Below are 17,444 nucleotides of genomic sequence, written 5' to 3' on the forward strand. Positions count from 1 at the left end.
TAATCTCTATCTGCAAACAATTGTTTTATTACAGTTGGTGCTTAAAATCAAGACCCAGTTCTCAGTGTTTATATTTGTAAAATTTTTCAAATATTTGCAAAAAGGTCTGCTGGGTGGCGCATCTTGATGAGGCACGCCTCTAGTGCATGGTTGGGCCCTGCAGTCTGTGGCTGGAAGCCTCACAGGGAGTCGCATAACTGGCATCGGCATCCCCGAAGGATGGGAGGGTTTTGGCTCTGTGCTCCAGCACATTGGATTTGAAATTAAACAATGACTATGAGGTTTAGGTGCAGACCGTCAGCTTTAATTTGCAGGTTTTTACATCCATGTTGGCTGAACCTGGTAGGAATTCATAATTCATTTTTATTCATAGTCCCATTTTGGGGGACCAAAAGTAATTGGACAAATGAACACAGTCGTAAATAATGTTGTTGTATTTAACGCTTGGTTGCAAATGCTTGGTAAAAAGTGGTATAAATGATGAAATAACTGTTAAGTGCAAAATGTGTTAAGTGCAAGTGATAAATAATAAGTTACCTGAGAAACATTTGCAGTTGTTATGCCCTTCTCTGTGGTTCTGAGGAAAAACAAACACGTTCCAAATAATCCCTGAAAGAAATAAATAAAAATACACCTGAGCATTAATCGACTGTCACTCTCAACTTCTAAAACAAACACTACTTTGGATGGATGGATGTTGCCGATATGAGTGCAGCTCAGATCTCCTCAGATAGAAAGTGCGTGACCCATCTTCCACACCAGTGGAGCACAAACTGTGGGCCGCGGGAGATATCTACTGGGTTGTGAAATCATTATGAGTTACTCCGGATTTACACAAAACAGGGCCTTTACCATGGCACTCTCGCCCAAAGTAATTTATTTTCTTACGGAGAGAGAGGCGACCCACGTAATTCCTACTGCACTCTGCCAAACTGCTTACAATAATTGTCCTTTCTTTTTTTTTTTGCTCTTGCTTGGCTAGCAAGGTGTTGTCAAGGCCAGCGGTGCACAAACTATGGGTCGGCCAGCCAAACAGGTCACAGGGGATATCTATTTGGTTGTGGTATCGTGTAGCTTACAGAAACATTGCAATGCAATTTTGCTCGTATGGAAAAAGGTGTAAGTATTCATTAGGCCTAATGTTATTTAGAAACAGCTGATTACTGTAATTCTAAAGTAGCACACAGCTAAAAATCCATGGTCTCATTTACTGTGAAATAACAGTATATAGTTGTCATTTAATTCTAATTTATTGTGAATATGTTACAGTAAATTACTGTGAATATTTGCCACCAATTGTTTTTACAGTGTAAAGAAAATACTGATTAATGTTTCTTCTTCATCTCTGAGACTTCTCCAGACTTAAAGGACATGCATAGATCTAACACTGACAAACAGGAATTTACCTCAGCAGACCCAGTGGTAACAAATAGCTTCTTCTGCCCCAGGGCAGAGCTGGCAGTGTCTGACCAGGAGAGGTGGGTGGAGTGGCGCTGGAAGGAAAGGCAACAATGGGTTTGTGGAGGAATTACCATAGGGACAGTGCCCAAACACAAGCCACCTGTAATCCCCCATTGTCTGTTTTAAGTGCTTTGACTATTTGAACAAAGCTGGCTTCAAGAGCTAAACAGTGACATTAAAATGCACAAATCTCAGCATTACCGATTTCACTTCTTGATAGAAGAAAAGCAATCTCTTTGATCCATTCGGTGCAAAGAATTCTTCAATCAGGTTGAACTATGGGGCACATGAAACAGAATGTTATGGTTTGTTGTGCATTGGATCAGATGAGGCCATAATCAGTTTCATCCTTTAGTCACTCCACAGGTGTATTATTGCATGCACAGAATAAGTTGGCTTTACATGTGGTCTTAGTATACATGGAAATGCTTTTGGTTGTGCACAAAACAAGCTACTCCATGAAAATATATGAAGAATGCAATATGATTTACATGTGTACTGCACTGACATCATGACAATATTTTACTTTGTAAAATAGAATTGTTTTTACATATATTTGGGATCACTTAAGAATATTCAGTATTTCCACAGAGGAATAAACAGCTCAGTAATAATGAAACTGTATATCGGAAAACAGGTAGGGTAGGTGAGGTATGTTTTAGAAATCTGTCCCTAGATGCGTAATTCGTGGCCTTACCTTGTCATCAGAAATGATAGTCTCCTCAATCTCAGCCTCCCCCATGCTGACACCATCGGCCAGCTTGGCGATGAGATATTTGTGTCGGGCGTCCAACATGGAGCGGCGCTCATCCTTGGCAGCTTTCGCTTGCTTGGCCATTTCTCTCCTGGCTTCATTTGACAGTACTGCTGTCCGTTTGCCAGAGGCCTAAGACAGGGGGGCGCAGTCAGGAGCGCGGATCCGAATCTAGAGGGCCTCTACCTCTGTTGCCCTACATGCAGCCTTCCATCCATCCATCCATCCATCCATTATCTATACCCGTTTATCCTGAGCAGGGTCATGGGGGGTGCTGGGGCCTATCCCCACCATGCATGTTGCCCTCCATGTGGCCTCTTACTGTCTTTATTTTACAGCATTAGAGCAGGACACTGAGGAGCAATACATGACTTCAAATTTACAAGATAAGATGCACTTTTTTGAACCCCATGGGTAAATTTGTTCTCTGCACATTGATTACTTAGGATCAGCAGGCAGCCACAGTGCAGTGCCCAGGGACCAACTCCAGTTCTGAGGCTAGTGCTGAGGGCATAGGAGTATACAGTATATAACTTTGAGGCACATTTTTAAAAATCCGGTAAATATGAAGCCCTCAAAATAAAAATAACAAATTAATAGAAACTTCAAATCCACAAAAATGGAGCCAGTACAACAACACTGCAGGTTGACTTCAAGAATCAGGCACTTTTCATTGATTATTCTTAGGAAGTGTAATGATGTAAGAAAGTTTGCACTACACTGAAGTTAAAAACTGAGGGAAAATTACAATCATATCCACAAATTGACTGTTCATTTTTCTTTTTCCTCCACAGAAGCCTTGGGGTAATTTTATAAATACTCACAGCTGTGGCAGTAGAAGGAGAGGATATAGAAGTAATCGCGTGACCACTACTTCTGGGTTTGTTGGCACCTATGCGCCTGTGCCCTCTGACTCCTGTTTCAGCTGATAAAAACAAAATATTGTGGTAAGTCATTCAAAATATATATAATCTATCACATATAGTGCATTTAGTTAAACATTAAAATTGTTATTAATTAACCATTGGAACAATATGTCCCAGATACCGTTGGACATTGTTCATTGTTCATCGTTCATACTGAAATAAACCATCTCCTACTACTGTTTCTTCTGAATGACACCTCCAAACTGAGGTTATCTGCCCTTAATAATAAATTCTCATTGGTTACACTCACCGCAGTGAAGAAAACTATTCTCCATTCATGGTTAAACCATAACTTCCCTATGTGTAAAGTAAGGCTATCGTAATTAAATTGTTCTCTGGAGAGATCTAGAGCAAAACCGAGTTTGTTATTTGTGCTTACGTGTCTATTTATTTTTTAGAAGGGGTAAAGAAGCAAATAAGGTAATTGTGCTTTTGTTTGTTTCACAGGATAGTCCACCCGCCTTTGTCCAGACAGGTAGAAAGAAGTGAGTGTAACAGACAGAGAAGAAACCGCAGGTGAGAAAGTGCCAGAGTGGGGATCAAACCTCACCTGTATGGGGGTACCTGCATATGGCTTGAGAGTTGGCCACACTGTGGACTGTGCCAGACCTCTCTACTTATAATGCATGTCACATTAGAAACATATATCTGGCCAAATATAATAATTTTCTTCAAAAAATAATTTGCATTGTGCTGTACAATAGTGCCTTTTATGTTATATGTTATATGTTACAATGGTTAGGAAACTGGACTGGTCAAAAGTTTGATTCCCAGGTGGAGCACGTCCTTCTGCAAGGTTCTTAACCTGAATTGCTTCAGCAAAAAATATATCCAGTTGCATACGTGAATTGTATATAAAAGAATGTAAGCCATGTGAGTCAATGTGGATAAGAGTGTCTGCTAATTACCAAAAAAGTGAATCTAAAATGTACACAAAATTCTATGCTGAATTGCTCACAGCGACGTACCCGTCTGTATGAGGATAAGTGGAGGGTCAGTGTCTTCACTGGAAGGTTGGTGCGACGGCGGCTCGTTTTCCTCTTTCTTCTCTGCCTCTGCGTTTTCAAACTCCTTTTCCTCATCGACCGTCGCCCCCGGCTGCTCCTCCGCGGGATCAGAAATCCCGTTCTGGGGACCAGCGGGGTTTTCCTCCCCTTCCTCCCCTGTGTCCACCCTCTCTTCGTCAGACATCTGTAGCCACAAAGAGATTCTGGTAAAATTTCCATGAGTGATTTAGAAAAATAATTATGATTTGGCTTCCTTAACTGGGACTGAGATGTGAAACTATGCAGTAGTAAAATGATGGCATTTCCAAGTACCGTATGTCAACATTTTATATCAGGTTGAAATTAAAACAGTCCTCTGAAGCTGACATACCTAATATTGTTATCATTATTATTGTTTGAGTTTTCAGATTGAACATATTGTAATGTTCAAGTTGAATTGTATTTATTGGCACCGCTGTTCACTATGTATGGTTTGAATGAAGTACAGAAAAACTCATATTGAACAGAGAACATATACAACAGTGTCGATACCAAGTGGCTGCTAAAATCATTTTATTCTCCATATTATTCTGGGATTGTTCATTGGTTATTGTAATTCCATCATATATTACAACCAGACTTTGATTTGGTGAAACTGAACATATTAATGATGTGATTTCTGGTAAAACATTTTATACTAACTAATCTCTGCAACATAAAGCACACCCATACACACAAACACACACACACACACTCACTCATATTGTTGAAAAATGTTATGCCTGTCCTCATACAAACATTGCATTGAAATCTACTTTGACAGTTGATCAAAGTCACTACTCAGTCTGTCACACACATCATACATGACATGCTTTCAGCAGAAGTAAGGAACAGACCTTCAAATGGAGAGAAGTTGTAAGGAGTGTTTCTGTTAGTCCCACTGTTCTTCACACAGCTAAGGCTGCGTATGTGTCTTTAAACTAAGGAGTTAGATTTCTCTTTCCCTTGCCTCTCCTCTAGCAATGTCAAAGTTTGTATGGTGCCATGGAAACCTTCATTGCCATGAGCCCTTTCTAGTCAAACTAATCTTGCCAATCCCAAAACAATAGTTCTTCAGCTGAGCCATTCACTTATAAATGGCTCAGGGGGGCTGATGTTTGTTGATTTTTCTGCATCTTGAGAGAGCTTTGTGGTTTACACTGTCACCAAAGTTTTGGTAACTTTGGATTTCAGCTTTTGGAAATGTGGGCCAGATATTTGGATTAACTGACTTTTTTCTTTATTTGTGCTGCAACAAACATTTCATCAAAGTGCTATAGAAACCCTTCCAAAACAGTCACAGGAAAACTGGTCAGACCAGTGCAATCATAACTATGAAGAATTATAACTATTATATATTTCAAATACTCTTGAGTTGTCCCCAAAATAGATATTGTTGAGCATCATTTCCCTTGTTTACAAAATTTAAGAAAGGGTAAGTATTCATAAATAACAAGTATAAACACAGCAATGTATTTCCTTCTATACAGAAGTTCTGTTTTTGCCTACACTGTGGTACTGAATTACTGTGATTTACTGCGGTGCTTTGAAAAGTATTAGTTCTGTATATGCCTGACTATGCCTGGTTTGTCACATTCTATCCTGTGAGACAACAAATTATATGACCTATCACATACAATGAAATTTTAGAGCAGTCTTACCAAGAAAAAGGGGAATCAACTATTGTAATTATTAGTCTTACGATGTTTCACATACATATATACTGTACATAGTTTTTCCTACTGACTTTATAAAATCAAATTGTGTGTATGAACAAATTGCTGGTGACTGTACCCGTTGTTGCCTATTCCGACATTTTCTTTGTAGGTGAGAGGGGCTTACTTCTATAATGGTGGAAATGCAGTTGCTTCAGAGATATGATATGCGCTATGTTTTTAGCTACTAATTACCCCTTTTTCTCTCTTGGGACACGTTTAATACGTTGCTGAGGGGTTAACTGTCTCCTAGCGCCAGCCATAAACAAACATTGAGGAAGTATATTCACAGTGGATGCACAGAGTTGAGCAGGTATGTTAGGTCAATAACCCCTTAATCCCAAATGAACAGAAATAAAAATATTTACAGGGTGTTTTCTACAGGGTATATATTATTGTTCTGTACCCTAACTATCCGTTCAGTTGTTACTTAGCTACTAAAACACATTTAATTCATGAGGAGGATTTTAGTGGAAACTGAAATCTACTTTTAAGCTACCTCATTTCTTAGATTGTGAAGTAATATTCAGTACTAAATCTAATTTTTAAAATGTATTATTCAGTGTTTGCAAATAGACATCAACGCCATAACACCCAATCACGTTTCACAGATGATGTGGTATGCTTTGAATTTAGGGCAGTACTGTTTGGCCTCCACACTTCGTTCTTTGTTATCATTCAGACAGAATTAAATCCTGGTCTCATCTGTCCACATTATCTTTTTTCCATAACTCTACAGGCTCTTTTAGGTGCTTCTTTGCAAACTGTAACCTGGTGATCCCGTTTTTGCGGCTAACCAGTAGTTTGCACCTTGCACTGTATCCTCAGTAGTTCCGAGTCTCAGTCTAACTCCAATTTCTGAGTCTTCTGTGGACAGTAGTCACTTGACACATCCATGCCTGTATCCCGAAGAGTGTTTCTGATCTGTTGGACACATGTTCTTGGGTTTTACTTCATTAAAGTGAGAATTATTTGGTCATTAACTGCAGAGGTCTTGTTCAGATGCACCTGCGTAAAATTCCTGTTTCAACATGCCCTTGAACAGCAATAAACAAAACAACCACATGGAAAAAGCAAAATTACTTTTATTACGCAAACAGTGACTGACGCAAGACAGCTGCACAGTCTTCGGATTACTCTCATCTAACTGGGAGTCACTGGCTGTGCTTTTGTCAGCTATATAGTTCACTTGGTGTTCTCAATTGGGAAGAGAAAATTGCCAGCCCCTTTGTCCACACGAGAAGGTGGCACGTCCTTCAGTGAAGCTTTACTGTGTTACTGTACTGGTAGAGGCAGAATTACCAAGATGGCTGTTCCTCTCTGCACAGCCACTGTTTAATTTTAATTAAACAGACCCGATACGTTTGAACAGGTAAACCGGCCCTTCTGCCAGTGCCCAATTAGTTCTCCATGGTAATTTACACCTCATGCAGCCCCACTACAGGCAAAGGAAGAAATGGGGGAAATACAATGGACCAGAAAGTTAGTCAAAGTCTGTGTTACGGTGGATTTGTCCAGTAAGGGAGAGCAAAAGAGAGAGCCAGTGGCCTGTACACCATGTGATATCTACAGGGCAAATGGCGATGGTGAGAGGAATGTTGGACAGGTGAACCCTCTGCACTTGTGGGCGGATTCCTAGTGGGTCCCAACATGCTTTTCCCACCACTCACTCCTGCCCCCTCCTGATCTTAGGCAGCAATTCTTCATTTGCATCACAGTTTCTTTGCTTTCTTGATGGATGAAGAACTGGAGGCCGATTCCCTACGTTTGCGCTGTTAAGGACAGAAAAGCAAACATCAGCAAACCATGGCCACATTTTGTTCCCTCACTTAAAGCTGGATCCTTCGTTTAAAACAGGGTTGGACATTAATGCTTATCCAAGTAAAAATATGTATTGTACCGTAAACGTAAAAATACGTATCATCTCATATTAAATGATAAGGACATTTCACTCAACACTACCCCAGATTGAGGCTGTATTATTCAATTATTTGAGTGCAGACCCAGAAAAGGAACATTATAACAAGATTCACCTTTTGATACTATTTTTCTAACCATAGAACACTACGACCATTTTAAACCTCTTATCTTACTACAGCTGGACATAGCTTCAAAAACGAACCGTACATGTTACCGTCAATAGCCGTCAAAGGTGCCCAATTTCAAGGTCTTACGACAGATTTTTAGAAAATAAAAAAATTTTCTTGGACTTACCGAGTTAGGGGTGAGCGGTGCGCCCACCACATCAATGATGTGCTCTTTAGACTCCAACTTGACGTCTTCGGCCCCGGGTGCGGCCTGTCCTTCGGCCCCGAGCCCATCCCCGGGGGAGGCGCTGGCCCCGCCCGTTTTAAGCAAGGCTTCGTACCGATGGCGTAGCATCTGCTGGTCGTATTCGCAGTTCGCGTGCGCTTGCTTGAGTTCGTACACCAGGACCAGGTCGCTGCGAAGCTCATTGAACATCTGCACGATCTCCTCCGTGGGCATTGGACTCAGATCTGCAAGTGAAGTGAAGAGCAAAAGGCGGTGATTGGTCGGCACTCCGACGGTTGAGCTACGATAAAAACCTCTACGCTCTAAATTGTTTTATCGATTTATTTATTCTTTGCTTAACTAAGTGAATCCTGCCTAAGTAAAAATAACTTTAAGGTGTTGCAGCACACAGTATAAAATATAACGGTACAGTATAAAAATAAATCACTGAACAGAACGACACAAACTGATGCTTCCTGATGCTTCAATATATGTGATGGCAAATTCTAAATAAGGTTAACAAACCAAAGGTTATCTAAACAATTTTATTATAAACCATCAGTAGATGGACTGAAGGATATAAAATTAACGAATTTGTGAAACCTTTATGTGTGAAATTGGTTCATTTTTTCCTCTCAAAGCGTATGTCACCTCTGCTACACCTTTACAGCTAAACACTCACCTACGCCCTGTTCCGTCAAGACCTGTTCAATGGCTTTGATCTTCTTTTGTCCAACAGAGCTGGGGAGTTTCATCTGAAACACACAACAACCACTTGAGACCCACACACTCCACGTAGGGTTGCCACCAACCCTAACATTTCACCAACATTAACTGTCTGTGGTACCGAATGTTGCAGAAGGTGATCTTACGATCAGTACAACTGATTACTTCATCCAGAGAACATACTTCAGCTTGAAGGTTATGCTAATCTCTGCACCTGAGTCTGTGTTCCATATAACATTCATTCAAATTAAACATGCAATTTTGAAGTAAGCAGTCATTTTGAACTGTAATGTTAGTTCTACTAGTACGAATAAGATGCCTATCCTTCCCACTATGAATCAACTCACAGAGACCGGCAGTAAGATGAAAATCTGCCCTCGATGGTTAAGTGAAAGTGTTTTGGCCTTGAGGAACGTGGTAGTTCACGATAGACCTCACTCACCCTTTGGCTGCGTAACGTGACTCCAGCAGATTTGAAGTCGGGGAACTTGATGCCTGCCGTCTCAGGAACTGCCTGCCAAAGACAGAACAGGCTTGGTCAAGCACAAGCAGAGCTCAAGGGTTGCCACACAATCGCAGACGTATCGCAATTGGAGTAAGTAAATGTAGTTAGCGATCACTATCCAGTGAGCCACTGAACTTAGGGTCACAAACCGGATATACCACCTGAAATTAGACACAGGATTCCCAATATATGATATACAACAGGGTTCCAGTATCTACGGAGCTTGAACCCCAAATAAAATATGCTGTGTAAACAATTAAAAGGAACACTTTCAGTAACGTGTATAAAAAAACACCACCTTCTTATGCTAATTAATATAATAGGAAAAATTCAAATTATTTTGGTTGATTGACAATCGTACTAACTGATGACAGGTAAATTACATTTTTTGTTAAATCAACAATTGGCCTAAGCAGTGCATTCTAATTGCGACTGAGGTGTGTGTGTGTGTGTGCGTGTGTGTGTGTGTGTGTGTTTGTGTCGGTTGTGAAGTTACGTGAAGCTGACCGGTTTTTCGGTTTCTCGTTTCTGGGGAAGCTTCTTCTTCGTGGCTTTGCGTTCGGCTCGCCGCATCTCTGTGGTCGTGTCGGCGGCCGTGATCAGCTTCTGCAAGTCCTGCGCCTTCTTCTCTCGCTCCTTCTTCCGAATCTCTATTTTGCGTAGCTCCTGGATAAGGTACTCTTCTTCTGCCACCTGCAGGGCCACAGGGGAACCGCATCAGGAAAGGCACGGTTTACAGTTCACAGTTTACAGTACAGTTTACAGTACAGTACCGTGTACGGTTTACATTACAGTGCACAAAGGAGTGAAATATTTTCTAAGACGGTAAGGCATTGTGTTCCTATCTTAGCTTCCACCAACTTTTAAAGACACACCCATGTGAAGAAAGTCCTTCAGATTACAAAAGAAATCGTATCCTTCAAATATCCCCTTTTCACTGTCCTGAGAGACTGATTTAGTACCATAGAAAACTACCCAAACCCCCCTTATTTCATACAGTGGCAAATGCAAATACTCTAATGTAAATGCCCATAAATACAAACAACAGGCAAAACTCTCCTCTGAAAGTGAGACCTTGGACCCAGTGCCCTTCAAAAGTGTGAAGACAGTAGTATGGCAGTAAATCAGTTATTTTTGCTGTATTTGAATCTGAGAACAAAAGATCAATATGAGACATTGCTATTTATATGCATGTGTGTTTTACCGTTGTACAGAAACAGCTGTTTTTGTGTTGAGTCCCCCCATTTTCAACTGTGCAAAAGTAGACTAATGGATGACTGAGAGGTGTTATCTGTTGCTCAGGTGTTTCCTTCCGCATGGATTGTCCACACATAAAACAGCAGTAAGTGTATAATCATGGGTTTAGCTTTAGTTTTTTATCTGAGGAGATTGCATTTAGAGTCACAAGGCATATACAGTCGTGAAGACCAGAAAAACAACTGAAAAACAATTTCTCAGTGAGCCGAACAGACAAATTCAATAAGAAGGATAGCACAGAAACGGCTAGTACGTCAAGTCCATCCGTTTGGAAAGTCTTGAAAAATAAATGGACTCAGAAATGAACACTATACGGGTCAGGCAAGGAAGTCAACTGCAGTTGATGACAGTTGATGAAGAGCTGTTAAGAAATACAGTAAAAACAAGGGTCAGTGACATCACCAGTCTCCAGGGGGGCAGGGGTGATATCACAAGCCACCCAATGCAGAAGACTTATAATTTGCCAAAAAATACTAGATGAGCCAGACAAGTTCTGGAACAAAGTTTTATGGATAGAGGAGACCAAAATAAACCTTTACCAAAAGTGATAGAAAGCCAAAAATGTGGAGAAAAGAAAGAACAACTCATGATCCAAAGCACACCCACCCACCCATCTGTGAAATATGGAGAAGGTAGTGTCATGGCTTGGGCATGAATGGCTGCTTCTGGAACAGGCTCACTCATCTTTATTGACGATATAATTGAGGATGGCAGTAGGGTGAATTTGGAAATGTACAGACACAAAGAAATTCCCCAACCAGGAGGCCGGCTCTTCATCCTGCAGCAAGACAATGTCCCCAAACACACTGCCCACACAAAGCTTTCATCAAGGGGGAAAAGTGGAAAGTTTTGGACTGGCCAAGTGAGTCACCTGATTTAAATACAATCGAGCGTGCATTTCACTTGCTGAAGAAGAGACAGACAGAAACCCCCGAATCAGCTGAAAGATCAACTGCAAGCCACCACAGCAAAGGCCTGGAAAGGCATTTCCCAAGAAGATAGAAAATTATTGGTATTGTCATGGGTCATATACTTGATGCAGTTATTGCATCTACGAGCTATGCAACCAAATATTAGACTTCATTATTTTGATTTACTTTTAAGTTCATACGTTAACTTACTTTTTGCATAGCTGAATATCGAGGACTCGGAACAAAAACAGCTGTTTCTGTAAAATGGTAAAAGATATACGCATGTAAACACCATGAAATAAAAGATGACTGTCTGTACTTTTGTTTCATATTCATCATTTGATGTGAAATCCAAGTGCCTCAAGTATACAACAAAAAAATGGGCATTGTACTATTCTCTGCATTTTTGAGTTCTTGTTCTTCCAGTAGTGGTTTCCTTTAATCTTAGCAGGCTAATTCAGCTCAAAAACACAACCTTGATATTCTAACCTCATGGCATAATAAACGGGTCTGTAATGGCACCTAAATTTTGGGGACTCACTTGTTCTGGGGTGCGGCTGAACAGCCTCTCCAGCTGTTCTTTCCTACGTCTTTCATGTCCAGCATCAAATACGTATATCTTTGGCTCACTCCCTGTTGCCGCACGGATCTTGGCAAGTTTAGCACAGATGGTGTAGTAGCGTTCCTTTAGGTCTTCCACAGAACGTTTCTGAAAACATGAGAGCATGAAACCATCAAAAATATTACTCTTGCAGATTGGATACATGATCTAACTCTGACCTGCAACACTGAAAAAGACAGCTGAGAGTAATTAAGGGCCACCATCAACCTAAAATCTAATTTTCCTGTTTTCTCCATCTTTCCAACATATACACATGAAAAAAAAAGAAAGAAAAAGGCCCAGGTCTTCTAGTGCATTATTTGTGGTTCGTGCAAATCATAATGAACCGTAACCTGAAATGTCAAATGAAACACTAACCCTGAACTGCTGATGGTCATAACGGTCATGGATGACGATGAAGCGAAGGTCAAAGCGCTTGCAGAGGTCAAAGAGATGATCTGTCTCAGCTTTGGTCCATCCATCATCGTGAAGATACATCTGATACTCCTGCTCGGAGTACACCGGAACCTGCACCAACTGAGGGCACAAACAAACACTCAACTTCTTAATCCATTTGAAAGTTTTGCGCCTTGCAATAAAAAGAGCCAAGGCTAATTATAGGGTCACAGTTTCTCCAGTTTGGACAGTCAGGCCAAAAACACCCCACAGACTGAAGTGGCATATAAGCTCAATTTCATCCCTCATTCTGTTTATTTTGGAAGAGGTTTTATGCCCAGTTTATACTTCATTGCGGTCACAAAAGATCCCAGGGCACTTACTGCATGAGAAGGAGGTTGCATAGTGTGCTCAACAATTTTCAATTTCAGTCTCTCAGTTTGACCAACTAGTCATACCCAAAGTATTACTGCAGATTAAAATAACTCACCCCCTACAACCTAGCAGTATAGTGACTCTAGCTCAAAATCATCCTGCTCCACTCCAAGTGTTAGATACATTGTAATAATAATGACATACAGTAGTCATATGTTTTCATGATTTGTTCCATTTACACACATTCATTTTAATGACTAGAGAAGGTATGTTTGCTAAAGTGCAAAGTAGCGGTCACTCAAAGACTTAAACAAAAACAGACTCATAAGATATTACGTTAAGGTATTTCAGAAAAAGTATAAATCCTCAGGAACTCACCCCACAGAACTTTAAATTGGCGAGAACCTTTATTTTATGTAAAGTGAGCACTGGAAAGCAGTCGCACGACGCATCTCCTTTTTTTGTATGAAACAAACAGATTTTGACAAACAGGTTGACTGATGCATCCACTGACCAACTGATAGACGCAAATGACATTAACATCACACATGCTATGCATTAACATCAATGAAAACGAAAAGCCGAACAATGAATTTGTTTTTTTTCTCCCCCCAACCTTGTTAAATCGGGCAAAGGGATAGTCCTTGCCCTCCTCAGCCAGACGCCTCCAGTGGTGGAATATGGCTCCATCCCTCCGGGCGGGGTTGGTGAAAGGCATCCACTTCCAGGGGCGAACCCTCTTGCAACCCAGTTTGGCCTTGACCGTTCGATAACCTTGGGTTGTGTCACTGGGCAGCAGTGGGGGGGCATCTCTACAAAATAATTGCCAAAATTCTCATCATTCTTAATTTGTCTTGAAAATACATATTTTCAATAAACTCTTACATAGAAATGAAAAAATGTCATTAAAAATGTATCAATTATATTCAATATATGACATATGACAATATATTTTCCATTTTATGTAAAATCTAATTATGTACTAAACATTGTGTCAGCGAGAACATGCATATAGGCTAGCAAAGTTCTCCAGCTATGTGCAAACAACCTGCATTGTGACCATAGTTATGAAATTTGGAAAATGTTGGCAATCATTACAAACTGTATTCATACTTTTTATCTGAATAGAGGAGAGCATAGACTTCTCTGTGCATTCCTTCAGGCCTCTTGAATGTCAGTGTTTCTGTCGATTTCTTGGCCTTTTTCTAAATAGAGATAAAATGCATTCAAATTAATATCAGTTTGACCAGCTTTACCAGATGCACAGTTCTTGATGACATTCTTTAGATTTCTGACAGAGTTTGAGATTTCATCTGGGCCTGAAGAAGGATGAAGTTATTTATTAACTAGTGGTAGAAGCATTTGTAGTTGAGCTGGGTACTCAGATGTCAGCTACTCGTTTGTTCGTACATCACCAGCAGCTTACCTTGTCTGAGTTAATGATGTCCTTTTTACTAATTGGACCTGCATCACTGTCTCCTCCAGCTAACTCCAGTATGTCTCGCACATCCGCACCAGTCGCCATTGTGACCTGTGATAATGTTTAGAAAACAGAAAACTAATCAAAACTTTAGATGAAGCCAATATTATTACACTCCATGCCAACTGTCAATAGATATCTCTCACAGAAGAGTTTCATAGTACTCTGTAGCCAACATGCATAATGAACTAGTTTGACAACTACCTTTGTAGCTACAGTATTTTCAGTACATTTTATATAAATCTCTTTAGATAGTGAGCTTGCTACTTTGTTCAGTGAAATGAAATACACATTTTTGGTAACTCTGGTAATTGTTTCACTAAATTGCCATGTTTTAAAAGAAGTAATGTTTTCCCGGTTCCTGGGATGCATCTGATGCTGCCTTCAAAATTTGCCAAACAAATTTAGGCAGCACTCTATGATCTACAAATCAGAATATCATTTAAATGTGTGATTTTTAGTGATAAAATGTTCTATGTTCCATGTTTGCGCAGTGACTCCATGCTGCTAAATGACTGGACCAATATACAGTATTATAAACATCTGTTAACTCACTTGCAATTTCATCCCTTACCTTCTGTCAGTCCTGCCGTGAGTTTAGGGTCTTTCCTGAACTGAAATGTCTTAGGCCTAAGTGTTTTTTCAAGCCGCCTAATTCACCTAGAGGAGAACAAAAAACACCCATATAACAATGGTCCGTGCATTTATTCAGCAGAATTTTGGCAGTTTTGTGTCTTTATGCGGAAATTGTCGATTTATTTATGAAGCATCCACTGACTTTTAACATATATTTATAAATCATTATGGAAAGTAATTGAACATTATTCCAAGAAAATATCACAAGCACAATCAACTTCGTACCTTTTCTTTAAGTGAGTTGTGGTAACGTCCAAATCGATGAGGAGAGCTGCTTTTGTTTGTTTCTTAACACCCAGGTAAGCTTTTACAAAGCAAACCGAGTGCCATACAGACCAATCTGGTGTATGACCAAATCTGGTGCTTATTATAATGCTTGTGGCCAGGTGGCTGTTTCTTTTCCATTAATCCCTTGGAGCATCCAGAAGATGAGGCTGTCAACAGCAAAAATCATACAAACTTTTCAAGGACAGATAACTTTTTTGGAAATGATTTGATTTATAGTAAATTGATTTTAATTAATTGGCTCGTTCAAAAAAAGTTTCTACGAAGGTTATCAAATTGCTTCATTCCTTCAGGAGGTGATACAGGACTGCACAAACCTGAAATGGCTCTGGTAGCCACACTGTACACTAAGTTATTGACCTTGTTCCACTTATCAAGTTACATTTATTGTGACCCCACCCTATACTCTAGGCTGCTGGTCTTTCCTTTTTTGTTTGAATCACATAAATTAAAAAAACAAGCACTGCATTAATACAGTTCTTTGTGTTTACAAGATTAGGCTATATGGAAATTGAGCTCCTCAAAAGAGCTACTGTTATGCAGTTGCTCTTTTTGTTTCCTTATCTGACCGATTTCATTCTCAAATCACGTATAGCCTAATAACAAATTTTGACTTGTGTTTATTAATGTCACTATTGTACAAATTGTTTTTTTTTAAATTTGTATTACGCGCCTTCAGAATCAATAGAACATCCAAAATATTTTTTATGATTAGACATGCCTCGGTTAGTTGATGTTTTAAAACAAAAAGTAGAAAAACAAATGGAGAAAATTTTCAGTGATACCATTTTTTTGTGAGTGGTGAGTGATTTTGGAACAGAGCAAGGAAAAGATTGTAGAGTTGGGGAGTGGAGCGCTAACACATGCTCATGAGCAAGGATCGACTCATGCTCTGATATGTGCAGACTGAACTGGGAAATAAAATTCTGAAAAACCTTTTACGTTGTTACAAGTTACAAGTAACACCAGTGGATGGTGCAAGCATTCTTTGAGTGAATGTATAAAAATAATTTAAATACATTAAGGCATTTTGTGGAGTGATCACTAAGTTAAAAGGATAAAAAGGTTAATATTGTACCCTAAGTTTTGAGTGACAAAAATTAAATGCATTTCAAGACATATTGCAATTCCAAATACCACTATTCCTGTAGAATGACCCATCACAATGTGTTAGTATAGCTGCATAAGATAGCTATTAGCTAGAAATAACAGCATATCAAGTATTAAACACTGTTAATATGCGTACTCATAGTTATGGGCCATAGACTAAGAATCACTAGATATTTATTTTCAGCTGCAACTGTGGTCCTGGAAGCACAAATATTCTTACGTTTGCTAATGTGTTATTAGGCATGATTGGTCCTTAGCACATTGGGAACTTAGTGACAGGCTGCTGAGTGTCAGTTTTTTATTGTTTGTACACATTTGAAAGGCTATTACATCTTGAGATGGCAAGATCAAGAGCCACTGCAACACGTTACATTTATACACGTGGGATAAAGTAACATTGCCGTTTAATAGCAATTTTTAACCAATGCATAGAGATTTTAAGTAGGCTTCTATTTTACGCGAGTTGATGAGAAAACTGCGCTAAATGGCAAAACGGTTTGAAGTAAACATTCACTGTGCCCCCTGACCAGCTCAAGTCGTGAAGAACCGTGGAAAAAATATATGAAGATTATTTAAACGCCTCTTCCAGCAAGAACAATACTTTGTGTCAAACATGTCTATCCACCAATTTTAAAGAACGGCGGAAAGTGTTCCAAGCTAACTAAGCTGATTCTTATAGCTAAATGACCACAGAATCAATGGCGGGGCCTTGGGACCAACTAGGCCAATGTTACGCATTAACGTATACATTTCTAAATATTATAAATAATATAGACTGTTGAAATTTACCTGTGAGTGATCTACTGTCCCTGTTACCTCCTTTAATGATATGTTCTGTAAATAAACGCCTGATCTAAACGTTCCGCTTTATTCTCCTAATAAGTAGTAGAGTATAACAACAAACAAAAAAAGAAAACTACTTCCGGGAAACAAAGAGAGGAAAAAATTGAAATAAAAGTCTGAATTTGCGCTCAAACTCAGTGGATCAAAACTAATGGGAGTAATATTGGTCATTCAATACGGATTCA

At 39.6% G+C, this 17,444-nt stretch overlaps 2 protein-coding genes across 8 annotated transcripts in view; both read right to left on the reverse strand.

Moving 5' to 3' along the window:
• The window catches only part of dnah5l (dynein, axonemal, heavy chain 5 like), a 63,833-nt gene extending 58,477 nt beyond the window's left edge, over positions 1 to 5,356 (reverse strand). The window contains exons 1-7 of one of the 2 annotated variants that reach the window (XM_064330483.1): positions 5,024 to 5,356; positions 4,110 to 4,332; positions 3,040 to 3,140; positions 2,159 to 2,347; positions 1,663 to 1,737; positions 1,407 to 1,493; positions 538 to 609 (exon numbers count right to left, since the gene is read on the reverse strand). In XM_064330483.1, coding sequence (XP_064186553.1) covers positions 538 to 609; positions 1,407 to 1,493; positions 1,663 to 1,737; positions 2,159 to 2,347; positions 3,040 to 3,140; positions 4,110 to 4,332 — 747 coding nt within the window. In that variant the 5' untranslated portion in view covers positions 5,024 to 5,356. Of the gene's footprint in view, positions 1 to 537; positions 610 to 1,406; positions 1,494 to 1,662; positions 1,738 to 2,158; positions 2,348 to 3,039; positions 3,141 to 4,109; positions 4,352 to 5,023 lie in introns of both variants that reach the window. The other variant, XM_064330484.1, reaches the window with a different exon arrangement.
• A 1,590-nt stretch (positions 5,357 to 6,946) lies between these two features.
• Positions 6,947 to 17,360, reverse strand: dmap1 (DNA methyltransferase 1 associated protein 1). 6 transcript variants are annotated; one of them, XM_064330496.1, is made up of 13 exons: positions 17,206 to 17,360; positions 15,247 to 15,455; positions 14,960 to 15,045; positions 14,332 to 14,436; positions 14,019 to 14,110; positions 13,522 to 13,717; positions 12,513 to 12,671; positions 12,075 to 12,242; positions 9,873 to 10,058; positions 9,303 to 9,374; positions 8,817 to 8,889; positions 8,096 to 8,379; positions 6,947 to 7,653 (listed from the first exon to the last, which is right to left on the reverse strand). In XM_064330496.1, the coding sequence occupies exons 4-13, from the start codon at positions 14,428 to 14,430 to the stop codon at positions 7,594 to 7,596; spliced, it is 1,389 nt and encodes a 462-aa protein (XP_064186566.1). In that variant the 5' UTR covers positions 14,431 to 14,436; positions 14,960 to 15,045; positions 15,247 to 15,455; positions 17,206 to 17,360; the 3' UTR covers positions 6,947 to 7,593. The 6 variants fall into 6 exon arrangements, with proteins under 6 accessions (XP_064186566.1, XP_064186562.1, XP_064186567.1 ...); XM_064330492.1 differs by having other exon boundaries at positions 14,941 to 15,045; XM_064330497.1 differs by having other exon boundaries at positions 14,960 to 15,015; positions 15,233 to 15,455.
• Positions 17,361 to 17,444: the final 84 nt, after the last annotated feature.

This window comes from Anguilla rostrata, chromosome 4 (genome assembly GCF_018555375.3).
Source record: "Anguilla rostrata isolate EN2019 chromosome 4, ASM1855537v3, whole genome shotgun sequence".
Classification (NCBI taxonomy): domain Eukaryota; kingdom Metazoa; phylum Chordata; class Actinopteri; order Anguilliformes; family Anguillidae; genus Anguilla; species Anguilla rostrata.